The sequence below is a fragment of the Oncorhynchus mykiss genome, chromosome 3, assembly GCF_057628025.1.
Source record: "Oncorhynchus mykiss isolate SJ-2025 chromosome 3, ASM5762802v1, whole genome shotgun sequence".
Classification (NCBI taxonomy): Eukaryota; Metazoa; Chordata; class Actinopteri; order Salmoniformes; family Salmonidae; genus Oncorhynchus; species Oncorhynchus mykiss.
In genome coordinates, this window is record NC_143024.1 from 59,617,833 (window position 1) to 59,645,613 (window position 27,781).

The following is a 27,781-nucleotide window of genomic DNA, read 5'->3' on the forward strand; positions in this document are numbered from 1 at the left end:
GCTGCATGGTGCTGTCAGACAGATGAGGGTGAGCTGCTTGAATCAGGTAGAATGTCTTCTCTGAGAAAGTGGTGGCAGTAGCAGCTTGGAGAACAATGTTCTCCCATTCCACCTGCCTTTCCCCCCCCCTGCCTTTATCCCATTACAGTGGCTAAAAGGGCTCTGATTACTATTCACTGCATGCTTATTGATTCCTGCGGATAGCACTGAGGGATACTGTTCTGTCTGCTCTGAAAATAGCAGGATTGAGTTATGGCCTCGTATTGACTGAGGGCTGTAAAGTGTTCCTGAGTAGCAAGTGAATTTTTTTAATGCGATATGAAGAATCACTTTGCTATCAACAAGAACTGATTATACCTTGTGCTTTTTGAATCCTCAACTATTGCCTCAAGGTTTTAAGTAGACATTTCAGGATTTTATTTGGGGATATTTTGGGATCGGGTGGTGGATCAGCTCAGATGGGATCAGTTGGAAAAACACAGGGATCTATTCCAACCTCTTTAGATTGTCTAAACAACTAGCTAAGGTGCATTACCCCTGACCTACTGACTGAATAGACTGGTGGTCCAGTCTGTTTGTGCATTAGCCAACTCCTGTTTGTGTCCATTCATGGTCATACCAACCAGAATGGCCTCTACAATTTCAATGTTAATATGCACTCCAATTTCAAGCGGGGTCACTGATTGGTTGTTGAACACAACGTTCTTCATCTAATGTTTTAAGAGTTTATTTTGGGAGAGCGTGGCTGAACTGTTGCCAGTATTTAGGCTACTAGTCACTGAAAATCAGCATTGATATAACATTGATTAGGGTGAGTTTATACGCTAAGAACATTTCAGTCGGGGGAAGGATTAAGCTAGTTACAACACAGGGTAAAAGAGCAAGAGCCGTTGACCCGGAATCTCTAAAGTGAGCTCTAATCCCAAATCCTAAAATGGCAACAGCTGCGCTATGGCAAACCATCAACAGTGCTAGAGATGGTCCGGATATCACTCCCTTATGTACATGACGTTATCAGTATGAATCTAACTGCCTTTCACTGTACATACAATAGAGTCCTGCATCGGGTCAGATACCCATGGTTCCCCGCAGGTAACCCACAAAATAAATCAGCTGGCGGGTGGAATTTAAAACATTCTTTCAACTCACGGGTCGGCTCGCGGTTCAGAACAAATATATTGCGGGTCGGAAACGTTTTAAATCAAGATCTTACATATATTTTTTTTTTACCCAGGAGCATGTTGTGTGGTGCTAAAACATTCCTAATTTGATCAAATTCAGAGATTATGTTCCCTCCCCCACACGCACGACTGTGTTCTCAAGTTTACTTTCCCTGGCTAGCCTAGCTCATGCGAAAATGGCTAACGTAGCCTAACCAGAGTTCCTTATTACATTAATTCAGGCTTTGGTTAATTTAGACCATATGCAGGCCATATAAAGTTTAAACCTGTGAAACTGGTAAAAGTTTGAGTAGCCTATAGCCTACTAAATAAATGTAGGCTATTTTTGCAGCCTGTAGCCTATTTGAATCTGGGAATTGTTTATTGGAGTTTTTATTAAACTATTGGATGATCTATGCATAAAGGTTTTGTTATGTCAGCTATAGTCCTTCATTAGGTAAGAAGGCTAATTAGAAGACTCCTTTTTTTAAGCCATTTGAATTGTCAATGTGCCGCTTCGCATTGTGAAAATAAGAACATATTGTTCTTAATTCATGGCACGTTTTCCTTTTATCGAAATGTTGAAAAAACACGCAGACAAATTAATTCATGCAGGGAAAGGGACTAGCCAAATAAACTACTTTGGGGTCATACAAACAATTAAATAAATGTATGTTATTTTGGCGGGTCACAGGTCGGCTCTCAGGATAATTATATGCGGGAGGGTCCGGTTGCGGAGAAGAATCTGTCCTGATATCGGGTATCGGGTGGGGCTCGGAATTAATGTGGCCGGGTACAGCTCCAAAAAACGAACCCGTGCAGGACTCAAACATTCAATACCTGTTTGCTTTCTTCAATTCTTAAATTTCCCTCTAAGTCATTTTTTTTAGGAAAAGTAAACATAGTTTACTAGTGTTCCAGACAATCTTGTGTGTGGTGTAGGTTGCTAAACAGCAGCTATCACTCTGTATCTCTATTTCTAAACGCAGGATAGAGGATCTATGCAAGCCGATTGGGAGATCGAGGGGTTGAATGTGCTGCAAAGTCAACATCACATTGTAGAGGTGGGGGGGAGGGGGGGGGGGTAAAGCAGGGGGTCTGGGAGATGAAAATGAGATTTCAAAGTCACCTCGGTGGTCTTTTCCATAGATAGGTACACAATAACACAATGGGGCTGTGGATGAGAGCGGGCTGGGATGGCTCCTTTATCCTCTGCATACATGAACTCCCCACTGTCTCGCTTCAGATACTGTCAGCTGCTAAGGCTCTCTGGGTTTGCCCTTGTAGTCTTCCAATATCTTTCATTTTAAATTCAGATGTAATGCCCCTGTCAGCTCTCCCCTTGCAGTGTTGGACATCATCTACTCAAATATCTCCATCCCCCCTCCTTCACTCACTGCTATCTCTCTCCCTCTCTCTATCTGGTCCAGTGATCTGTCCCAGCTAGGTTCTACTTAAACACGGCAGTAATATAACAATAATAATAATATATACCATTTAGCAAAGCCACTTACAGTCATGCGTGTATAAATTTTACATTCTGATGGTCCCAGGAATCGAAACCCACTATCCTGGCGTTGTAAGTGCAATGCTCTACCAACTGAGCTACAGTGAGTCATCTAACATTATTAGTATCTATTAAATGCACATTGAGACGGTCCACTGGTAACTGAGGTCTTGTTCTTCATATAGCATTGTGACATCACAGGGAGACCATGCAACACCAAACATAATGTTAAAGTGCACAAAACATTTGGAACACCTTCCTAATATTGAGTTGCAACCCCCTTTGCCTGCAGAACAGCCTCATCTGGACATGGACTCTACAAGGTGTCGAAAGCGTTGCACGGGGATGCTGGCCCATGTTGACTTCAATGCTTCCAACAGTTGTGTCAAGTTGGCTGGATGCCCTTTGGATGGGGGACCATTCTTGATACCCATGGGAAACTGTTGAGTGTGAAAAACCCAGAAGCGTTCCAGTTCTTGACACACTCATACCGGTGCACCTGGCACCTACTACCATACTCCGTTCAAAGGCACTTCAATCTTTTGTCTTGCCCATTCACCCACTGAAAGGCACACATTCACAATCCATGTCTCAACTGTCTCAAAGCTAAAAATACTTATTTAACCTGTCTTCTCTTCTTCATCTACAATGATTAGAGTCAGTCACTGATCACATCAGTCACTGGCTTCATCAAAAAGTGTATCGATGACATCCCCCCCACAATGACTGTACGTACAGTGCCTTGCGAAAGTATTCGGCCGCCTTGAACTTTGCGACCTTTTGCCACATTTCAGGCTTCAAACATAAAGATATAAAATTGTATTTTTTTGTGAAGAATCAACAACAAGTGGGACACAATCATGAAGTGGAACGACATTTATTGGATATTTCAAACTTTTTTAACAAATCAAAAACTGAAAAATTGGGCGTGCAAAATTATTCAGCCCCCTTAAGTTAATACTTTGTAGCGCCACCTTTTGCTGCGATTACAGCTGTAAGTCGCTTGGGGTATGTCTCTATCAGTTTTGCACATCGAGAGACTGAATTTTTTCCCATTCTTCCTTGCAAAACAGCTTGAGCTCAGTGAGGTTGGATGGAGAGCATTTGTGAACAGCAGTTTTCTGTTCTTTCCACAGATTCTCGATTGGATTCAGGTCTGGACTTTGACTTGGCCATTCTAACACCTGGATATGTTTATTTTTGAACCATTCCATTGTAGATTTTGCTTTATGTTTTGGATCAAATCTCCGTCCCAGTCTCAGGTCTTTTGCAGACTCCATCAGGTTTTCTTCCAGAATGGTCCTGTATTTGGCTCCATCCATCTTCCCATCAATTTTAACCATCTTCCCTGTCCCTGCTGAAGAAAAGCAGGCCCAAACCATGATGCTGCCACCACCATGTTTGACAGTGGGGATGGTGTGTTGCTTTTACGCCAAACATAACGTTTTGCATTGTTGCCAAAATGTTCGATTTTGGTTTCATCTGACCAGAGCACCTTCTTCCACATGTTTGGTGTGTCTCCCAGGTGGCTTGTGGCAAACTTTAAACGACACTTTTTATGGATATCTTTAAGAAATGGCTTTCTTCTTGCCACTCTTCCATAAAGGCCAGATTTGTGCAATATACGACTGATTGTTGTCCTATGGACAGAGTCTCCCACCTCAGCTGTAGATCTCTGCAGTTCATCCAGAGTGATCATGGGCCTCTTGGCTGCATCTCTGATCAGTCTTCTCCTTGTATGAGCTGAAAGGTTAGAGGGACGGACAGGTCTTGGTAGATTTGCAGTGGTCTGATACTCCTTCCATTTCAATATTATCGCTTGCACAGTGCTCCTTGGGATGTTTAAAGCTTGGGAAATCTTTTTGTATCCAAATCCGGCTTTAAACTTCTTCACAACAGTATCTCGGACCTGCCTGGTGTGTTCCTTGTTCTTCATGATGCTCTCTGCGCTTTTAACGGACCTCTGAGACTATCACAGTGCAGGTGCATTTATACGGAGACTTGATTACACACAGGTGGATTGTATTTATCATCATTAGTCATTTAGGTCAACATTGGATCATTCAGAGATCCTCACTGAACTTCTGCAGAGAGTTTGCTGCACTGAAAGTAAAGGGGCTGAATAATTTTGCACGCCCAATTTTTCAGTTTTTGATTTGTTAAAAAAGTTTGAAATATCCAATAAATGTCGTTCCACTTCATGATTGTGTCCCACTTGTTGATTCTTCACAAAAAAATACAGTTTTATATCTTTATGTTTGAAGCCTGAAATGTGGCAAAAGGTCGCAAAGTTCAAAAGGGCCAAATACTTTCGCAAGGCACTGTACATACCCCAACCAGAAGCCATGGATTACAGGTGACATCCGCACTGAACTAAAGGGTAGAGCTGCCGATTCAAGGAGTGGGTCTCTAACCTGGAAATGTATATGAAATCCTGCTATGCCCTCAAACAAACCTTCTGTAATAGCAATAGCAGACCACCATAGTCCCTGTGCCAAAGAACATTGAGGTAACCTGCCTAAATGACTACCAACCCGTAGCACTCACGTCTGTAGCCATGAAGTGCGTTGAAAGGCTGGTCATGGCCAACATCAACACCATTATCCCAGATACCTTAGACCACATATGTCAGAGTCAAGGCCCGCGGGCCACATCCGGCCCGCAAGAAGGTTTTTTACGGCCCCTGGGATGATCTTGATTTATTATTAGAACCGGCCCGCAGCAAGCCGGCAGCCCGCAGATCTTTTACACGCACCAATACTACATTTCCCACAATGCAAAGGTGACGCACCGAGCAGTAGGCTGCTTCATTTCAATATTTATTGGCACAGCAGTCGTCAGCATCACAGTAAAATTAACTTTCAGATACCCATCAAAAATGGCAAAACGGAAGGTGGATACTGAGAACCGGGGGTTTCAAACAAGGTGGGAGTCGGAGTATATGTTCACGAAGGTAGCTGGAAAACCTGTGTGTCTTCTGTGTGGAGAAAGTGTGGCGGTACTGAAAGAGTATAATCTGAGACGACATTATGAAACGAAACACGCGGACAAAAACAAGAATATGGACATGGAACAAAGGCTACAAAAGGCAGAGGAATTAAAACGAGGCCTCAAATCTCGACAGGCTCTGTTCAAAAAAGCCAAATCACAAGGCCAGGCTGCTGTCAAGGCCAGTTTTATTTTGGCAGAAGAGATCGCTAAATCAGCCCGGCCATTTACGGAGGGGGATTTCATCAAAAACTGCATGATTAAAGTTTGTGACGAAGTTTGCCCAGAAAAAAGGCAACTCTTTTTAAATGTGAGTCTGAGCAGAAACACCATTGCCGAGAGAGTAGACCAGTTGTCCATCAATCTAAAAGAGCAGCTTGTGAAAAAGGGAAAAGATTTTATTGCATATTCCTTGGCTGTGGATGAGAGCACCGACATTTCTGACATTGCCCAGTTGTCAATTTTCATCCGCGGAGTGGACTCCAACCTAAGCGTGACAGAGGAGTTTTTGGCTTTACGTCCTATGCATGGCACAACTACGGGGCATGATTTGTATGAAGAGGTGTCAAGATGTGTAAATGAGATGGAGCTGCCTTGGGAAAAACTCGTGGGTTTGACAACCGACGGAGCACCTGCGATGTGTGGACACAGGAGCGGACTGGTGGCGAAGATACGGGAAAAGATGCAAGAGGAAAACGCGACAGGTGAGCTGACAGCTTATCATTGTATCATACACCAGGAAGCGTTGTGCGGTAAAGCCTTGAAAATGGAGCATGTAATGAGCATCATCACGCGCACAGTTAACTTTATCAGAGCCAAAGGTTTGAATCACCGCCAGTTCAAGGCATTTCTGACGGAGTTAGAAACGGAGCATGGTGATTTGCCTTATCACACAGAGGTGCGATGGCTAAGCCAGGGAAAGGTGCTTCAAAGATGTTTCGAGCTTCGTGAGGAGATTTGTCTGTTCTTGGACAGCAAAGGGAAAGACACAACACAACTCCGAGACGAAATGTTTCTGTGTGAAATGGCTTTTCTGTGTGACATTACGAGTCATCTGAATGCAATAAACTTGCAGCTGCAGGGTCGGGATCGTGTCATCTCTGATATGTACAGTACAGTGAAGGCATTTAAAACCAAACTGACTCTGTGGGAGACGCAGATGCGGAAAGAAAATTTGAGCCACTTTCCCAGCTGCCAGACCATGAAAGAGAAGCTCTCTACCAGTGCGTTCCCGAGCACACAGTTGGCTGATAAAATAGGTATGCTTGCCGCTGACTTTCGACGCCGATTTGCTGACTTTGAAGCACAAAAAAGCAGGTTGGAACTGCTCGGTAACCCATTTGCTGTTGACGTGGAAAGCTCACCACCAAACCTCCAAATGGAGTTGATTGACCTCCAATGCAATGATGCACTGAGGGCAAAATATGCGGCAGTGGGTGCTGCGGAGTTCGCCCGTTTCCTCCCCGGCACAATGCCCCAGCTGCGCATCCAGGCTGCTCAAACGTTGTCTATGTTTGGCAGCACATACCTGTGTGAACAACTGTTTTCTTTGATGAACCTGAACAAAACATCACACAGAAGTCGACTTACTGCTGAACACCTCCACTCAATTCTGAGGATTTCTTCAGCTCAGAGCCTTACCCCGAACATTGATGAACTTGTGGAAAAGATGGGACACCACCAAGTATCACCCTCAACCTCAAACAAGTGAACATTACTGTGCAATCACATATTTAGAGTTTTTACTCAGTTCAAGTTTAAAAGTTAAAATTTAATATTTGTTTTCACTGCATGTTACTTCTCCTTAAACAAAGTGTTGTTTTTGATTAATAGATTTTTGCACTTTATTTTTTTGTATTTCAATCCAATTATATTTTAAAAATATTTCAGTTGAGTGGATGATAGAAAATTGCTATTATTGTTTTTTCTTTGAAGTAAATTTAGCCCACTTTTGCTAAAATAGAAAATATAGTCTACTGATGGTGCCTTGAATACCGGTTTCTTTCATTTAATGTTCATGTTATGGGGATATTTATATAAAGGAAATTTGTCTTTTGTGTCTGTTGAAAATTAAAGATTACTGACAGAGCCATAAGAAAATATTGCTTTATTTATCTGATCATATTGTAATATATTTGTTAGGTTTTCAGTAGGTTCAATTAGGTTCACTAGACTATATGCGTCATTTAAACATTTTTCAATGAACATTCGAACAGTCCGGCCCTCGTCTTGTAGCTGATTTTTTTATTTGGCCCTCCGTCCATTTGACTTTGACACCCCTGCCTTAGACCCACTCCAATTTGCATACCGCCCCAACAGATCCACAGATGATGCAATCTCTATTGCACTCCATACTGCCCTTTCCCACCTGGATAAAAGGAACACCTATGTGAGAATGCTATTCATTGACTACAGCTCTGCGTTGAACACCATAGTGCCCTCAAAGCGAATCACTAAGCTAAGGACCCTGGGACTAAACACCTCCCTCTGCAACTGGATCCTGGACTTCCTGACGTGCCGCCCCCAGGTGGTAAGGGCAGGTAACAACACATCCGCCACGCAGATCCTCAAAACGGGGGCCCCTCAGGGGTGCGTATTCAGTCCCTTCCTGTACTCCCTGTTTACTCATGACTGCATGGCCAGGCATGACTCCAACACCATCATTAAGTTTGCTGATGACACAACTGTGGTAGGCCTGATCACCAACAACGATGAGACAGCCTATAGGGAGGAGGCCAGAGACCTGGCAGTGTGGTGCCAGGACAACAACCTCTCCCTCAACGTGATCAAGACAAAGGAGATCATTGACGGGGCTGTAGTGGAGCAGGTTGAGAGCTTCAAGTTCCTTGGTGTCCACATCACCGACAAACTATCATGGTCCAAGCACACCAAGACAGTCGTGAAGAGGGTACAACAAAACCTATTCCCCCTCAGGAGACTGAAAATATTTGGCATGGGTCCTCAGATCCTCTAAACGTTCTACAGCTGCACCATCGAGAGCATCCTGACTGGTTGCATCACTACAGAGGGTAGTGGGTACAGCCCAGTACATCACTGGGGCCAAGCTTCCCGCCATCCAGGACCTTGGCAGGTAGCCTAGTGGTTAGAGCATTGGGCCAGTAACCGAAAGGTTGCTGGATCGAATCCTCAAGCTGACAAGGTAAAAATGTGTCGTTCTGAGTAAGGCAGTTAACCCACTGTTCCCCGGGTGCCGTGGATGTTGACTAAGGCAGCCCCGCGCACCTCTCTGATTCAGAGAGAGACACATTTAATTTGAAGGTATTCAGTTCTACAACTGACTAGGTATCCCCTGTTCCCCTCTATACCAAGTGGTGTCAGAGGGAGACCCTAAAAATGGGTCAAATACTCCAGCCACCCTAGTCATAGACTGCTCTCTCTGCTACTGCACAGCAAGCAGTACTGGAGTGCCAAGTCTAGGACCAAAAGACTTCTCAACAGCTTCTACCCCCAAGCCATAAGACTCCTGAATAGCTAATCAAATGGCTACCTGGACTATTTGCATTGCCCCCCCCTCTCTTTTGCACTGCTGATATTCTCTGTTTATTGTCTGTGCATAGTCACTTTGGGTCTACCTATGTACATATTACCTCATTTGCCTTGACTGACCGGTGACCCTGTGCATTGGCTCTGTACCGGTATCCCCTGTGTGCTGCCTCACTGTTGTTATTTTGTTGCTGCTCTTTAATTATTTGTTACTTTTATTTCTTATCTATTTTTTACTTAACATCTATTTTTCATAAAACTGCATTGTTGGTTATGGGCTTGTAAGTAAGCATTTCACTTGTAAGTAAGCATTTCACTTGGCGCATGTGACGAATAAAATTCGATTTGATTTGGTTTGAACAGGCTGTTATTATCTCCAACTCAGGTCAAATAAGTAACTGTTGCTTTGAATCTCTCTACCACAGTCATGGTGTTGGTGAAAGCAGCCAACAAGTCAATAACCAGTCAATAGATGTAATCATAAGATGAAGGAAGTGTACTCACGGCTGGCAAAGCTTGACCAGATCATGGTCGGTGGTGGCTGGGGCAAGGCCTCGGATGTACAGGTTGGTTTTACTGAGTTGCTCCCAACCTGCAGTGCTGGAGCTACTGCTGTTGTTGGTGCTGCTGTTGGTGCTGGGGCTGGGCGGAGCCATGGGCTGGGAGGAGGAGACAACAGGTGGCTGCCAAAGGGAAACACACAGAATGGTGTCAGTCCAAGAGAAAACAACATGTCGGTGTGAAGTGCAATACTGGTGTTCCCTTTTACTAAACAAGAGGGAGAAAGTGAGAGAGAGAAATAGACTTCTCAAAACGAAGCAGACTACATTGCCTTGCCACATGGATGCAGAGCCATTTAATTGCTCAAATAAATATATCTGTTACATTTGTATTGATGTCTTGCAGAGCTAGTGATTGCCAGCCAGAGAGTAATCATGAAACAATGAAAGTCTGCATTTCATTAGTGGGTTAACAAAGTGTGCGTGGATTTGATTAAAACCCTCAGCTTTGTCTATGAATCTTGTCTCCACCATGAACTGCACAGAGACATTCTTATTACTCACTCCCACTGTAACCAATAACAGTATTTTAGTGCGCTGGACCAGAAAACCATCTGTCTTCACCACAAGCATATCGTTGTGTGGCCCAGCTAAATCTTCCATATTGGTGCATACTAAAAAATTAACTGTCCCGATACGCCATCATTTGAGACTATTGAGTGGGTGCCTGGTGTGAAGATTAATATTTCACAGAGCAGTGATACATAGAGAGAAGTCAGCACAAACTGGGTCCAGAGAGGCCTGCAGATCTGCTCTGACACTAGTGTGAGACTGGATGGCTGTGTGTGAAAGAGTGAGCCCTTCTGAGGCCATCGCCCCCTGGTGGCTGACTGACTCCAAACTAGACATCTTAACAACTACAACCCCAGCATGGCTTTCTTCTCATTCCACTGCTCCCCTACACTAACATGCAGACTTAAGGCATGGTGCAGAATGTAACTCAACCTCAAGATCAGTACTGCTATTTCTGAACTCTGAGGATCAGCGTGATTGAAACAATGACACGCCACCCATTTTCTGTAACTTGCCGGATGCTAACGATGTACCCTTTCGAATCAAATGGAAAGAGATGAGAATTTCTGTTATGTACACAAACAATGTGCCGAGCAGCATTTCCAGCATTGAATTTCAGATGTATTTCCAAGATGCTTGCTCTAATTCAATCAGCATCTATAAATCAGATGGGCCTTGTCAAGAATAGCTTGTTTTCCACATCTCAGAAAAGATCCCTTGTGTGATTGAGCAATAGGCTATTACACAGATGTAAGATCTTAATTTGAGCCAGTTTGCTGTGTGGATTAACAACAAAAATTGTTATGTGGATTATAATTGTGGACATTTTTGTAGGGGTCGATACATTTTTCGTAAGGGAAAACCAAGTCTGATATTTCAAAGTGGAAATGACAAACTTCCGAAGACTTTTTTAAACATCAAACGCATTGCAGGAACATTCTCCTGCGACAGGATGATGAAATTAACATCCTACATCTGTAGCATGCTTCCTGTTTGTAGGGCCACATATGTTATGATCTCAAAAGCTGTCCCTCTTTCGAAAACTGATCTGTGTGTCTGTTCTGTGTCTGACACTGATTATCACCCTTCCCCCTCTGAGGAATCACAAGAGAGGAAGCTGAGATGATACAATAGCGCCGGTGGAGATGGCTGCCTGTTTTAACGGGCTCCTAACCAATTGTGCTATTGTGTGTGTTTTTTTCCCGCATTATTTGTAAACTTATTTTATACATAATGTTTCTGCCACCGTCTCTTATGACCGAAAAGAGCTTCTCGATATCAGGACAGAGATGACTCACCTCGTACTTTACGAAGATCTTTAAAAAAAAAAATTACAAATGTTATACGAGTCGGACGCAAAGGATTTACTTCATTCGCATGAAGAAGAGAGAGAGATAGGGGACGTAGGTCGGGGTGTCTTGTAAGGATCCGACGGCGTGTGGGTAATCCGCCTCTACCTTCAAACCTACAGTGGTTCCTCCTTTAAAATGTGCGTCATACTGCGGCACACCTTGCGTGCTGCTGCAGCATTCTGTGGCACGTCATTTAATTCTCAGCCATTTCTTCTGTTACTGCAAGTTATTGCTAATTTGACCACCAAGAGGGCATCTTTGAGAAGCATTTGATAGAAGCATTTGTAATAACGTAGTATATGGGATTGATTTTAAGAAATTTGGCTTCATTCATTTGATTAATATTATGGTGTTTCCATTCAGAGAAAAATTGTCAGTTTGTAAATTCAGACTGTTTCGCTCTCGGAGCGCACACTGGACGTTCGGGTCGAGGAGTAGGGTTGATTTGAGAGTTCTGGCCTTACAACGGCAGTTAAGTACCCAAGCTAACGTTGGCTAGCTACTTCCAGACACAAATGACACCACTCCACACCATTTTACTCACCCTAGCAGAGCTGGTAAGGCAGTTTTTGTGTTAACCAGAGCGTTGGTGACTTTAAATGTGCTGCTGGAAACAATTTAATGACGTTTTTTCCCCAACATTTACTGACACCGGCCATATTCAACGGGGGTTGAGCGCTCGTAAAGTAATTATTCTGCGCTCTGGTACACTCAGACGAGAGTGCTCTGAAATCCGTGTAGATAGTAGGCTGGACATATTGCATCCGCCGTGGAGCCCAGTTTCATAATATTTCCCAGCTGCTTGCAGTCGTTTTGAAGTAATCGCAAAAAAAACAGGACCGCGGCTTTTGTGGAGTGATGGGTAACGATGCTTCGAGGGTGGCTGTTGTCTATGTGTGCAGAGGATCCCTGGTTCGAGCCCAGGTAGGGGCGAGGAGAGGGACGGAAGGAAAACTGTTACACGGACACTATTTTAAATCAGGAGAATCTCCTCTTTGTAATTATGTAAGTCTGGGCAGCGAGCTCGTTGGTCATCGATCGCTAGACCTGAAATAGTCTGAAGTTTTTATTTTTCCCCTACTTCTTCATTACGCAGACATACTGGCCCTACACCATCGAGGTGCAGATGTTTACTTTCTACACAAGTAGTTTTTTCCAGTTTCGTCCGACGAACAGATTGTAGTGGTAAAATGAAGAGAGATACATTTTTTATGGAATTTTAAGCATCACACCAGTCAAAACAGGCTCCGCGAACGTTCGATTCCATTCATTTGCTATGGGCTCGCACTAGTGTTCAAGTTTAGCCAAGGTTCTTAAACCGTTTTTCAGTCTTGGGTGAATTTTGACTCGTTCTATTGTCCAGCCTATACATAGCCAGAGCAAATTTACGAAAGCACCCGAATGTCCATTGAGAAAGCACAACGACTATACCATTTAGCTAAGCTAAGAATGATGAGAACACTCAAGTCAATAAACGTTGGGTAGTTAGATAGCCTATAGTTAATATACTGGCAAGTTTGATGTATAACTACTAACGTTAGGTAGCTAGCTAACATACCAGTACATACTGCTGTAATGATATGCTATGTGGTTCGTAAGGACAGCGTAGCAAACAAATTGTCAGCCAACATAACTTGTAATGTAATTTATTTGAAAAGATTACTTTATTACATTGAGTGGCAAGCTACCCCTTGGTCTGTGATAGGATGGGGTTTTTTCACACCTAGCTCGGCTATTAGACTATTCTTTAGTAAAGATTGAATAGTCTATTGTTCAGCTATTAGCCCTCCTCCCCAACTTGCAACAAATCTCATTCCTTTCCCTCTTCCACGGGTCATCATTCTGCTTCTGAGTGGCTCGCTCGTGGGCGTGCTGGCAGGGTATGGCAGCATCTTTGGTTGTGCGGCAAGAATTCTGCATACAGCAGCACGTTTGTATAAATGTGTGGTTATTCACAGGCAAATTGTTATATGCTATGGAGGTACATTTGATTTATTTTCAATCAAAAATAATTGTTCTGAAAGCAACTTTTTTCCAGACACAAAGGAAGTCAAAGCGAACGCCTACGAAGATGGCATCTCAGGTAGGCATCACTGGGCTGTATTGATGTATCCTAAAAACGGCATCTGCTGCTTTAGATTGAATGGTCATATCTCAGTTATTGTTTTCATATCTATAAAAAATAAGCTGTTTTCTTTACTTTCAGAGAGTGAGCGGACCTAGGGGTAGAAAATGTAGATATTGCCAGATGTTCACTGTCCGAGGAACAGGCCGTGGAAGCTTTATCGCTGGCAAAAGTGTCTATAACCAGAGCTAATTAAACTGTTCTGTGTTCTTTTTCTCAATCTCTGCCTGTCTTGTTGTACATGGAACCTGTCTCACATACATGGAACCTGTCTCACATTAATTAAAAAACCCTTAAGATGTCAGCTGCTAATTTTCAGAGTTACACCACATAAACACAGCCATTTTCACTGGTCTATCTGTTGCTGCCAAGTCATGATTTCCCTGGGGGTTAGCCTTGCAATAACCAAGTGGTGAGACACATAGCCCTCTATATTTAAACGCTTCAGGTACCCTCTGATAGGTGTCTGTGTCACATACAGTATCTTATATTGATATTATCTTCTATTGTTTGTCCTCATGTGTCTGTTTTTCAGCATAAAATACTCTGCAGCCACTTAGTGTGGACACCAGGTAAGACCACACACACACACACACAAAAACAGTCTCTTCTTCACTCCATCCCTCTCCCCCTTCTCTCTAAATCCTCTAGGTTATATCAGTTGTTTTGGTGAATCCCTCCCGCATCTGAACTGGCTGACACAGAGGGCACAGCATGATCATAGGTGAGATGTCACTTGGTCGGGTCAACAGGAAGTATTATTAAAGAGATGCTTTACATTGAAATACAGACAGAGAGGTAGTAGTTCCAGAGTTAATGATCCAAGGTCAGTTTTGCATTTCACCTCCTGATTTAAGATGACTGACCGTGTTAGATTTTTTAAAATGTTTAAACAAGGCTTAATCATGCTCTGTCGTCTGCAGGTATGTTTTGACGTGAGAGAGGAAGCCAGTCCCGTCATCGCCACTTCACCCGCTCTTAAGATAACCTTCAGGCCAACTGTGGGCCCAAGGCTGGTTAGGAGACACCGCAATTGTGATGAACTGAGGGAATATTAGGGTAGTACTGTAATTCATGAATCATATGTTGTCTGCCGCTGTTCCTACCTTTTTCCCTTTCTGTCTTCTACACCTCGGAATGGCCGATTAATTAGGGCCGATTTAAAGTTTTCATCACAATCACAAGCCTGGGCGCGAACCCAGGGACTCTGATGGCACAGCTGGCGCTGCAGTACAGCGCCCTTAACCACTGCGCCACCCGGGAGGCCCGGAAATTGGTATTTTTATACCTTTATTTAACTTGTCAAGTCAGTTAAGAACACATTCTTATTTTCAATGACGGCCTAGCAACGAAGGGGTTAACTGCCTTGTTCAGGGGCAGAATGACAGATATCTTATGTTTCACCGAGTCGTGGCTGAACGACAACATGGATAACATACAGCTGGCTGGGTTTTCCGTGCATCGGCAAGATCTGTGCCTATTTGTTGATGCACGAAATCTAATATTAAGGAAGTCTTGAGGTTTTGCTCGCCTGAGGTAGAGTATCTCATTATAAGCTGTAGACCACTATTGACCAATAGAGTTTATCCATATTCTTCATAGCTTTCTATTAACCACCACAAACTGATGCTGGCTCTAAAACCGCACTCAATGTGTTGTGGGCGGGGACCTAGTGGACCTTAATGCAGGGAAACTTAAATCCGTTTTTCCTCATTTCTACCAGCATGTTACATGTGCAACCAGAGAGAAAAAAACTATAGACCAACTATAGACCACCTTTACTCCACATAAGGTCCCGTACATAGCTCGCCCTCGCCCTCCATTTGGCAAATCTGACCATAATTCTATCCTCCTGATTCCTGCTTACAAGCAAAAACTAAAGCAAGAAGTACCCGTGACTCACTCAAGATGAAAGTAGTCAGATGACGCAGATACTAACCTAAAGGACTGTTTTGCTAGTGCAGACTGAAATATGTTCCGTGATTCTTCCGATGGCATTGAGGAGTACACCACATCAGTCACTGGCTTCATCAATAAGTGTATTGATGACGTTGTCTCCACAGTGACCGTACGTACATACCGCAACCAGAAGCTATGGATTACAGGCAACATCCGCACTGAGCTGCCACTTTCAAGGAACGGGACTCTAACCTGGACGCTTATAAGAAATCTCTGTAAGGTCTACTACACCTGTTGTACTCGGTGCATGTGACAAATACAATTTAATTTGATGGAATCCCAAGCATGGAGTGGTGGCAGAATGGCGCAATCCTCAAGATGGACTGGTTCCAAGCAAGAGATCTTCTTCCTTTCCGGTTCACATACCTTCACCACGGAAACCGACTTGACCTGCTGTTTTCAAGACGACGATGATGGGTATTTAATTTCCTTCATTGTTTTCCTTTCTGACACAAACAGCTCTTTGTATGGTGTGAAACTACTCAAATGAAATGACTACCTTTTCACAAAGAGTGCTGCTATGACTCTAAAATGATCTCAGAGGGCTGTCCTCAATTAACTCTGACGGGGACTCTTGGCGGTTGAAGGATCCCATGTATTTTCCCTCTATATGGTGGGAGGACAGGTTAAGACATTAAATCACCATGGCGTGCATGTTTGAGGTCGTAACATATCGGCTAGAGGTTTTGAGATACGAGGCAAGATACAATTTATCTATCAAGAATCATATCTGACATACGGGCTATTATTAACCTCTAGACAAAGAACTGACATAAACTGACATGAATGCAACTTTCTCATGACAACCTGCCAAAAATAACCCTGGTCTTTGTCACTGTGCTTTCTGAACAGAGAAGTCCAATTCCATAAAATACAGTTGAAGAAACCCAACACCCCACTATTACCATGTTTATCTTGCACTCCCTGGATGTTTCTGTTTCGGGCATAAATCTCATGGTGGGATCTATAGGGAACAGGAATTTCCATTTGAAACCACCTTTCGCAGCATTTCACTTTCCATTTCACGATCCATGGTCAGATATCCCCAAATTCCCACACTTACTGTTGTATGAGTCATCATTCAGCATCATGTCTCATTCTGTTAACAACAATGTTACCATGCAAGTGCATTAAATAAAGATTACATTGAAAGTCTGGACCCAAAGGTGGCATTGAATACTCTCCTATTGAGTTGGCCTTATAACTCAATACATAGCCCTAGCCTAAAAGACATGAGAAAAAGGAGATAAAAGGTCAACGCTGACATGTGTCCTCCAAGGTGACACTGACAGTAGAACCTGATTGAGAATCCTTACATGGATTTTAAAAAAAACATGTCCCAAATTTCATGAATTCAGGTAACATGCAAGAAGAAGGATCACATGTAATCTCCAGGCTGTCTCTCAAAGAGTGTCACGTCCTGATTGGTCACTTTACAAAACAGTCAATTCTTTCACGTGCTTTCTGTCAACTGTAAAGGTCCTTCAATCACAGTCACCTTTTGAACACATAACAGACACATCTGGTATGAAGTGCACATGGTACAGAAAGCATTGGGTATAGGTTGAGAGCCATGTTGATTGTTCTCATAATGTTAAAGACGGTGTTGTTGGGTATTTGTGCTTTATAAACATTTGAACAACAAGCACTTCATGATCATGTCGTCCTTCACAGCAATCCAATGTATGCAAATGGCTTGTTTAAACTCTCTTTACATAACTATCAGTCTGCTCCATGTAATAGCGAAGAGAAAGAGAACATTTAGATAATGTTATAGCTCGGCATAATCATCTGATCCCATCATCAGGCCCCCAACTAGGAAGTGTGCCATCAGCTCAAGATATATATGAACAAAGACAATCTTTGAGGAAAATGCCCGCGGTTCACTCGGCTAAACCCACATACTAAAGGATAGAAACTCCCTTTTCTACAGGACTGAAAGCCTGCTTGTTTTCATACATCTGCATGCCGATTGAGCTCCAGAGTCTAAGGGAGTGTGATGGGGAGAACCCAGCCTCTTATCAGCATGCTCCAGACCAGCAGAGCCGTCATATCCGAGCTGGAAATACACTGGGCTTCCAGTAACACAGACCGCGCCCTCACAGCACTATCCCAGCACTGAACTAAAACAGGCCTCTTGTTATGACAGCAGACTTGAATTATACTGAATGTGAATAGTCCTGAAGTCTTCAACTCCATCAATAGTTTCATTATGTCAAGAATGTTAATCCATTCTAAGTTGGGAAAATCGGGTGCATGATTGAATTGCATTCCACTATGCATTCATTTAACATGCGAAACAGCAAGCTACAGAGGCACATCATATTTTCCAAACTATCATTCAATTATATCAAGGTCATTCCAATACATTTCCTCATGACCTCAATGTTATCTGTGTGGATTATTACATTGTTGTAGGTTTGAAAAATATGAAAAAGTGATATATGATGGTTTACATAGAATCCTTCCACTCATATAAATAGGTCAAATATCAACATTGTCTAGGCACTGCTACTGAACCAGTTCTACATTGGAACACGAGGGCAATTCCACAGTAACAGAGCGGCGATGAGACTCCGATTTTCATTGATTGCAAAGTTAAACAAACAAAATAACTCTATTTACAAGGACTACTTTTAACAATTTCCACTGAACATTTTACAAAAACATACTTAGTTGAAGAACAGTGCAGATGCAAAGTTTGGTAACAGAATGACGGCACAAACAGCACAAACCGTCATTCTGTGTGTTTTTGTAAAATATTCAGTGGAAATTGTTAAAAAAATAGTAATTGTAAATAGAGGTGTATGCTTTGTTTAACTTTGCAATCATTAGTTTTTGTTTGGCACACAATGTCAAAACAAATCTGAGTCTCATTAACACTCTGTTATCATGGAATTTCTCATTACAGTAGCCAGGACAAGCTCCTGAATCTCCAAAGTGTAAAGGTAAAGTGGAATTTCAGAGAGCCTCTCTTGAGGATGCCTTCACTTCTCTACCACGACATATCAAATGAATTGCATTTGATAACAAACTATATAATAGAAACCATAAACGAAATTAATTGTTGGTTAAAATCCAGGTCACAGAAAAGGTTGATGAGTGGCTAGGTTCACTTTTAAAGGTCTAAATACACTGACATAAGGACCAACAAACTACAGTAGCAATAGCCTACCAGTTTACTGAAATAATACAACGAGAATAGAGCAGAGTTTCAGAGTAACCCACTAATACTATATGAGTAGAAGTACGTTTTTAAATGCCCAGCAAAAAGTCTGTTAACAAATGAAAACGAAACTTTCTCTCTCTGCGATTAAGCTATTCGTCAACATATGCTGATCAACAAAACATTCCTGTTTGGCGATGTGGATAAAGTCCGCTTGGTGGTGAGGAGGATTACTATTGCATACCTCTTGTATAACCAAATAGGCTATTTACCTGCTTACGATACGGAGTCCTCAATGGGTTCGCAGAATTCGCAAAAATCATCGTCGGTTTCCAAAATCCCAAAACAGATTTATTTCGAACTATTTGTATCCAATGGCTGTTTAGGAGAAGTTGTACATTTAACCAGAGATGTTTTTTTTTAAACAAATCGTATCTTTGCTACACTAAAGCGTAGACTATAGGCTACTGTAGGCCTAAATAGTATACTGTATTTGACATATACTACTGTACTATACAGCGATGGCAATGTATCCGCGAATCAGTCTGAACTTCGTTTGCCCAACCCCGATCTTTTGACTGAGTTCATTGATTTGCATTGAATCTTCCGCAGAACCGACTCTGCTACGGTGGGAAAAACCATTACTCTATCCGGTATAGGGATTATGACTTCACTGGATAACATGAAAACAACACTAAATAAGAACTTTTTCTGCAAATTCCAAGGAGATAATCTACAACAAAACAGCCTATATAAGATGTAGAGGCCATGCTGGTTAATAGCTGGTATGATAAAATAATAGGTCTATAAACGATAGATTGTTACAAACAATGTTTCCCTGTTTTGCTACTCTTCGTCTAGTCTGAAATGCATACCATACATTCCATAGTGCGGCCATCAGATAGTTAAAGGAGCAGTACGATATTTTTGATCGATCCAAGACTCGTAAATTATTACAATTTGAAGAATATTTAAGAAATTGAATGAACGCAGGCCACAACTTAGTCCATTAAACACAAATGATTGAATTGTTATGAAGATAATCAACACTGAAAGAAAAAAGTACATTGAGGGTTGTGGCCATAGGATACTCGTTGAAATAAGTGTTAATCAGACTGATGAAAGCAGACAAAAAAGAGCAAACAGTGAGATGAAAATACACATGGAAAAATGTAATTGAAAAGATATACAACCAATTAAAAATGTCTAACTGTTCTAATCCAGTAATAGTTACAAAGTCTGTGGACGCTATCGATGAGAAGTGACTGTGCAAAAGACACAGCATGTAACAGTAAGGATTCAAGCCACTCTTCCGCAGAGATCCCAATTGTGAGTGATAGGGTGACCCAGCTTTTTTATTATAGCAAAACATACACTTAGAGGCTGCGCTAGGCTATAAATCAAAACCAATTCACCTGCCATTCTCAGTCTCTGATTGGAAAACCAACTGTGGTGATGTCGTCGTGAATGTGACTGCATGCTGACCTTAAGGTAGTCGTTACCTTTGTGGTCATCTTTCTGACCTCTTTCTTGTTCTACCAGGCTGTCTCTTTCACCTGGCTTGTTGTCATCCTTTACATCCTTTCCCCAACTGCATTTCCTGTCTTTTACTAAGTCTATTAGTTTTGTTCGCCCTTTTGTGTCAGGGGCTTTGAACCAACCGCTAATGAGATTATGCAACATCTGGTCTTTTGACCACTGCAAACAGAGCAATGTCAACATTGGTCTAAAACCAAATCAGCCCAAAAAACAAAAACCCAATCACAATAAAACGTTTCCTTTTGGTTTCAGCAGGTGCTCAGTTTAAACAACGATCTACCAAAAACTCCAATTTGAATCTTTCCTTCCTCTTTTTTTCCTTGGTGATTTTTTTTGAGAGGTTGTTGAAGTGATACATTATGTTCATTTTGAAACACACAGACGTTTTAACATACGGTTTCCTAAAAGACACTGCAGAGTCATAGAGATAGAGTATGTAGGGAGGTCCTTTGGGCCACCACGAGGTGTCAATATATGTCACCCTTAAAGGGAAAAGAGAGACCTGGATTAGCACTCCATGGAGGTCACTGAGAAATGGGGACAAGGGCGGGGAGAGTGACAGACAGTGCAACTATCCCTTTTATATAGGAGTCAAAGGTACATATGTCTATTGCCTTAAAGTTCTTACATAAAACACATAGCCAACTGTAATTGTTCTTTCTTGTGAATGCATTTATTGACCTGAAGCTTCATTCATTCTTTTCTATAGGAATTGATGCTGTCAATAATGTAATCTAATAATATATTTCATTTAGCAGATATTTTTATCCAAGTACATTGGACAAGTACATTGGATTGTCTAGTTTGAGAAACAGACGCATTACAAGTCCTCAGCTTCATTAAATAGTACCCACAAAACACCAGTCTCAACGTCAACAGTGAAGAGGTGACTCCGGGATGCTGGCCTTGTAGGCAGAGTTCCTCTGTCCAGTGTCTGTGGTCTTTTGCCGATCTTAATCTGTTCTTTTTTTGTTGGCCAGTCTGAGATATGGCTTTTTCTTTGCAACTCTGCCTTACAACGATCAACTTGGATTAGCTAACACAACGTGCCATTGGAACACAGGAGTGATGGTTGTTGATAATGGGCCTCTGTACGCCTATGTAGATATTCCATTAAATATCAATTTCCAGCTACAATAGTCATTTACAACATTAACAATGTCTACACTGTATTTCTGATCAATTTGATGTTATTTTAATGGACCAAAAATGTGCTTTTCTTTCAAAAACAAGAATATTTCTAAGTGACCCCAAACTTTTGAACTGTAGTGTATGTGAAATAAAACTAAAGATGTGGTCCTCTACAGACTTAAAGCAACACTTCTAGTGCTTGAGAATTGCTGTTATACATGACGTATGACAAATATCTCACCTATGTGTGAACCTACAGTCACGGAAAGGCCTGCAGTGATATCCAATTTCCCACGGCCACAAATCAGTTCCTAAGGAGGCTGTTTTGACATGATACAGTCTCTGCTGAATCGGCAGAGCTACCAAATTATCAATTTAATTCTGGCTCTATGTCAGACCAAACCCTACAGACATCAGGGCTCTTACAAAGAATCTAGCAGCTTGCCTAATAGATGACGACTATACACACCATGCCACTATACATGCCAATTTTAGCCCTTTATGAGAACGGTAGGTTTCAGACTTCATCATTCAAGGAATCAGGCACTCACAGCCCATAATAATTATAATAATCAGTTTGTCTGGAAACTAACAGCAGCTATACGGTTTAACACAACAGTTTGTCCTCTTTGAAACGCTGACATCTCCCATCCATTTCCTTCCTCTCCGTTAGCTCGCTCAGAGTGAGATCCAGCAATACCACAGCACCCTGAAATTCAAGTGGAGGAAAGAGAGTCCCACCAGTACCAGGAAGGCTTTACAAACAGCTCTGTATATTTACCTTCCTGCCTGGATGGAAGGGGTGAGTTCAGGGGACAAAGCCCCTCTGAGGCAGCAACAGAATCATTTTCGACGACACTCAGCACGTTAGGGTGGAAGCAAGTAAGCCACAAAGACAGACGTGTGTGAGTGTGTGTGTGTGTGTGTGTGTGTGTGTGTGTGTGTGTGTGTGCGTGTGTGCGTGTGTGCGTGTGTGCGTGTGTGCGTGTGTGTGTGTGTGTGTGCGTGTGCGTGTGTGGCATGGTGGTGGGGCAAGAACAGCTCAACCTAAAGTTGTCATTATCCAGGATTGGGAGTAGATTAATGGAAAGTCTTTCCATACTTCCAAATTCACAACTTACAATAATACGATAAGTCAGTTAGGAAAATCTCACACAAAACATTATCAAGGAATTACATTAGATTAGTTATAAAGGAGACTCTGCAAAGTTTAGGAGTGTCAAATTGCACAGGCAATTCAAGAAAAGCTTGTAGAGTGGATGCTACACTCGTGACAATGACGGTCTTACAAACTTTTCCTTTAGACAAACAAAACTTCCCAAATGCCTGATCCTGAAAATGTGTGTCAACCTTAGTTTTGACAGAAGTCTGCAGACAGTTTTGCAATGATAAACGGAGAGTAGCTTGGACAGGACAGTAAAGTACAGGGTAAACATGCTGTACTGCCCATCTGTCTGAAGCACTCACTGGTCATGTGATGTCAGCACCAGGGATGGGATCATGTGGCAGGTGATCTAAGTTTGACTTACGGCACCAGCGCTGAGGGATAGAATATCAAAAACTGATGTTTTGCTGTCAAGAGCATATTGCTCAATGAGAGAGCTTTGGCTTTATTGTTGGTCAGTTGAGAGGGGTTGTAATAGAACATTGCAAATGAACTTTTCAATTTTTTTTTTATGTCATACTGGATGCCACATTCATATAAGAGTGCTTCTAAAAATGTGGAGAATGTTTCATCTTGTGTACTGACTAAATGTAGAGCATGCAACGTATCCCAAGTAGGAAACAAATATTTTCATTTCATACTACTCTATATGGCAACAAATTAGATTTTGTATTATTATTATTATTATTGTTTTGCTGTGAAAGCAAATAGGAAACATTGAATAACCCACCTCCATTCTTTAATATTCATTTGAAAATCATTCATATCCACATTGCTTGAAAATAAATACATGATTGACATGAATGCACCCATTTTCAATTACCTTTCCTATTCCCCGCCTCAGATCCAGTGAGGTGTTTCATAAATAATTCAAGAAAGGGGAAATTGATTATCAATGCAATAGCCTGATACAAGATGTTTATGTTTTTCTCATAAATAAGATATGTTCTCATGAAAAAAAGACAAGGGCCTTGAATAGAAGTGAAAATCCCAAATTCTAAAACCCTGACTACACTCTGCCTCTATAATAATTAACTTTGCAAAGTGGAAAAAATAAATAAATAAATAGATTGAAATATTCCTGCTATATTACAATTGATATAACAGCTCCTGTTGCTTTATATCATTGCATGCTCATTTCAATTGTTTGAACGCAAGAAGCAATGAATAAGAAATGATTACCTTGATGGCCCGTGTGTCACCATTGACATCTTTCTAACTCTGATGAGGCTTTTCAATGTTTTCTCTATTTTTTATGAAAGAGCCTCTTGGCAGAGAGCCTCAACAGCAGGGTTGGTATATTATTGTGCACCGTGTAAACCCACATTTTGTTCATGTCAAAAGTCCCCAAGAATGAGAATCATAGGAGCACAATGGCTGCTCTTTCAGCCCTGCACCAACATAAAGAGCAGAAACATTGTGCTGTTCAACTGTGTACATTCAGCTGCTAGGCAACTCTCCAAACTTTATTGTAAACATTGTATAGGGCTTTTTCAGCCTCGGCGTAATGCCATTGTTCACAGTCTAACATTGTAATGTCCGATGGCAGTTAATGTCCTTACCTTCAATGGATTATTATAGGCTTGTGTTGACAACAAACAAGAATACAAAATAGTGATTTAATTGGATTTGAATCATTATTAAGCTTGTAAAAGCTTATTTCCTTCAATGTAAACACTTCTTCACCAGTAAGGACCATCTGTTCTTCAAACTATTGTAAATCTGTGAACCCCTAGTCTAGTGGATCCCTGAAATACTGGATCGCTCACATAGATATTCGACACCAGTTTGTACCAAGCACTTTGTTCTGAAACTAGAAGCAGTCTGTTCTGCTCCACTTAAATTACTCTATCAAAGTACTGTAGCTAGTCTCCTGCCGAAACAGAAATCCAGTTGCTTGACAAAACATGCTAAAACACGCTATGAGTTTCTGTGCTTTGTCAATGCGATTCCTGTGAGAGTATCTCAAAACCTAACAACAAATGGACGACAACAAAAGCACATATCATGAATAATGCAATATTTTGCCGCTGACTGAACATGATACAGCTCTTCTATACAAAATCAATATCACAACAAATAACCTACAATATCACTAAACCTTTAAAGACTCCCAACATCACATACACACCAAAATAGACGAGAAATCTATGCCAGGCCCCCCTCAATAAGATTATAACAGGGTCATTGCATTTGGATCCAAGCAGAGAGGCCAGCAGGACAGAGCAGGACAGTGAAATGTAAACCACCATGTCAGTTATCCACAAATCCATGAGCAAGGCCCTGTTTGAAGTGGACAAGCCACTTCTGTACTAAGGCCACCACACACATATATGGTGTGTCATAAAACAAACTGAAAGGGGCCACATCCCTTTCCATGTGGAAATCACCTGAATGACCCTATTTTTAAATCGAATACAAAGAATGACTCTTCAGCCAATGGAATAGTGGGATTTGAAGGATAAAAAAAACACATGGCATTTTGCTCATCAGTAGGAAGATGGAGTTGCGTGTCATTTATAAAGTCAGCATTTTATGACTAAATGACTAACGAATGCAGGTAACTTTGGCGAATAAGCTAATACTTTCTCTTCAAATTATATCGTCAAATAAAAGAGAAACCTGCTCTTGCTGGTATCACTTAGTTGTATGGAAGCTCTTCAAATGATATCAAAATGGAAAATAAATCGCCCATGCATTCATAACACAGCTATAATAGGCTGTGTAGCTAACACAATGGAATTCCTAAATCCCGTTTAAGGTCTTTTTCATTGGATCGACACACTCAGATGTCTATCTCTGTTTGAAAACATATCCTCATTTTACTGTTGCATACTAAGCAGCCTATAGGGCTTCCGCTCTGGGACCTTGTCATTTAATAGGCAGCCAAGCTGATTAAACATGTATGGAGCTTAAGTGAGGCAAAGTATTCTGTAGGAGCCTCTTGATGTTCAGTGGTGATGTCTGTAGGTCAATTGAGGACTGTAATTTGACCCCCATATGCCCTCTGATTTTCAACACATAATTCATTAATGATGCTGTAAAGAATTCGATGAAACCTGACTTGCGCTCTTATGATCATTCATCAATACGAAACAGCATATCAAAAACGACCTAAACAATTCACAATAAAATAAATTGGGTTGGGAGATGCTATCTTTATCTAACACTTAATTATACATGGCAGTGTTTAAGGGATTTAGGAATAACAGTAATCCTATTAAAATTGTGCATCGTTTCTATTAGCTAACCCTGGAGAGCCACAGTCACTCCAATGTAAATCCAAATGATCCAAGTCAATAGTGTAAAGAAAAATCTGTCAGAAGAGTTTTACAGGTGTTGAGATGCACTAAATTGCCTACAGCTGTCCAGGGTGCTTAAGTCATAAAGTGATCTCAAATCAAATTTTCCTGAAAATATAGGCCTATGCGTTTCAAATGACTTAATAAACAGAACCCCAGCGAACAAGAAATCTGACAGACAAAATAGAGTACAATAATCTACCGAGGCAGATGAAGAACATGTTCTTATCAACTGTCGAATCTAACCGCGCATTGATCATTTTACGATGTAGAGTCAATCGCCCATTTTCAAGTACATAGAGCACTGTTTTACTGTACCTTCGCTTGCAGGTATCGGGGGTAGTAATAGGAGTACTGGGGGTACATCTGTTGTTGCCACACTTTTCCCATGAATATAGAAAGATGAACTAGTCGCGCCGGAACTGAAGGTTACTTCAGTATTTCCTTCAATTCGGTTTTTCTGTCAGTCAATTCTCTCGTTGTTGGGAGACCTCACCCTGGAACCAAACAGCGAAACAGTGGAATATCAACCAGCCTCTGCGCAAATGAACTGCGTTTCTGCGTGGGCGTTGGACTTGCTTCGGGTGATGGGTTCTCTCTGCTCTGGGTACATTCTGACTAGAGCCAAAGTGGTCACTGCAAATGCTGACCAGTTGGCTATTCATGCAATCTCATTCAGAATAGTGTCAAGACAACAGTTTGATTAATTTTGATAATACATTTTGTATTTGAAGACACAATTAAGGACGTTTTAGTCACTGATGCTCTGGAAGTCCATAGGCCTACTCTTCAGACATCAGTCTCCAATGCTGGACAGGCACTCTCACCTTTGCACCAGCAATACAAACATTGCCATGTGACATCAATAAGTGCTTCACTGTAATGACACACTCATATTGGTTCAAGGAGTGATGGTACATTATATAAGGATACCTTTCATGGCATCCAGACAAGGCAATGTAACTTCTTTAACAAAAAAAAACAAAGCCCGACATGATCACAATGCAAGATCACATTATGCACATTTACTTAAACCACAGTTGCATACCAACAAACATCTGCCAACTGTGCCAAGTCAACAAGTTCCATGATTCTCCTCGGGTAGCTTATAAGGACTTAAATTACAACCATATCTTCACACATTATTCATGGCAAATGCAAGGGAGCATATCATATTGCATGCATTTGTCATCAACAAATTGTTGAAATAGTATTTGTCAGTGAAACAAGGTGAAACAACATGAAATGCAGTGGTCGACCCAATATGGCCCTAAGGCTGCTCTCTGAGTATTTTTATTTATTTAACTAGGCAAGTCAGTTAAGAACCAATTCTTATTCTCAATGAAGGCCTAGGAACAGTGGGTTAACTGCCTGTTCAGGAGCAGAACGTCAGATTTGTACCATGTCAGCTCGGGGAGTCCAACACTCTAACCACTAGGCTACCCTACCACCCCACTGTAATAGTATGAAAGTACTACTGAAGAACTATTGCATGCATTTGTCATCAACAAATTGTTGAAATAGTAAGGACACATAGCCACACTGTACATTTCTTATCAGGTAGAACAGACCAAGAAGCACTGTGGATGAGAATACAGAATGAGGAACTATGTTGTGTTCTTGTAGGGCGGAGTTTAGGATACAAAGCCACGGTTTCACGAAGGAAGCTCAGGGAGGTTACTTACAGGCAACATTATATGTCGTCTGCTTTCCCACAGTTCATACCACAGTTCATATAAAGGGAGAGAAATAATATATGAAAATGAACGCGGTTTCCTTCTCGGGAATATGAAGCCCTTACCTTTTGGTG

The 27,781-nt window shown here is 41.6% G+C and overlaps 1 protein-coding gene across 11 annotated transcripts in view; it reads right to left on the bottom strand.

Moving 5' to 3' along the window:
* Nucleotides 1–26,611, bottom strand: part of LOC110520064 (RNA-binding motif, single-stranded-interacting protein 1) — a 49,687-nt gene extending 23,076 nt beyond the window's left edge. For 2 of the 11 annotated variants that reach the window (XM_090229698.1, XM_021597072.3), the window contains exons 1-2: nucleotides 19,107–19,698; nucleotides 9,664–9,842 (exon numbers count right to left, since the gene is read on the bottom strand). In XM_090229698.1, coding sequence (XP_090085824.1) covers nucleotides 9,664–9,842; nucleotides 19,107–19,157 — 230 coding nt within the window. In that variant the 5' untranslated portion in view covers nucleotides 19,158–19,698. Of the gene's footprint in view, nucleotides 1–9,663; nucleotides 9,843–19,106; nucleotides 20,128–22,285; nucleotides 22,446–26,289 lie in introns of those variants that run through there. The other 9 variants (XM_036974339.2, XM_021597070.3, XM_021597073.3 and 6 more) reach the window with 9 other exon arrangements.
* Between the last annotated feature and the right edge of the window lie 1,170 nt (nucleotides 26,612–27,781).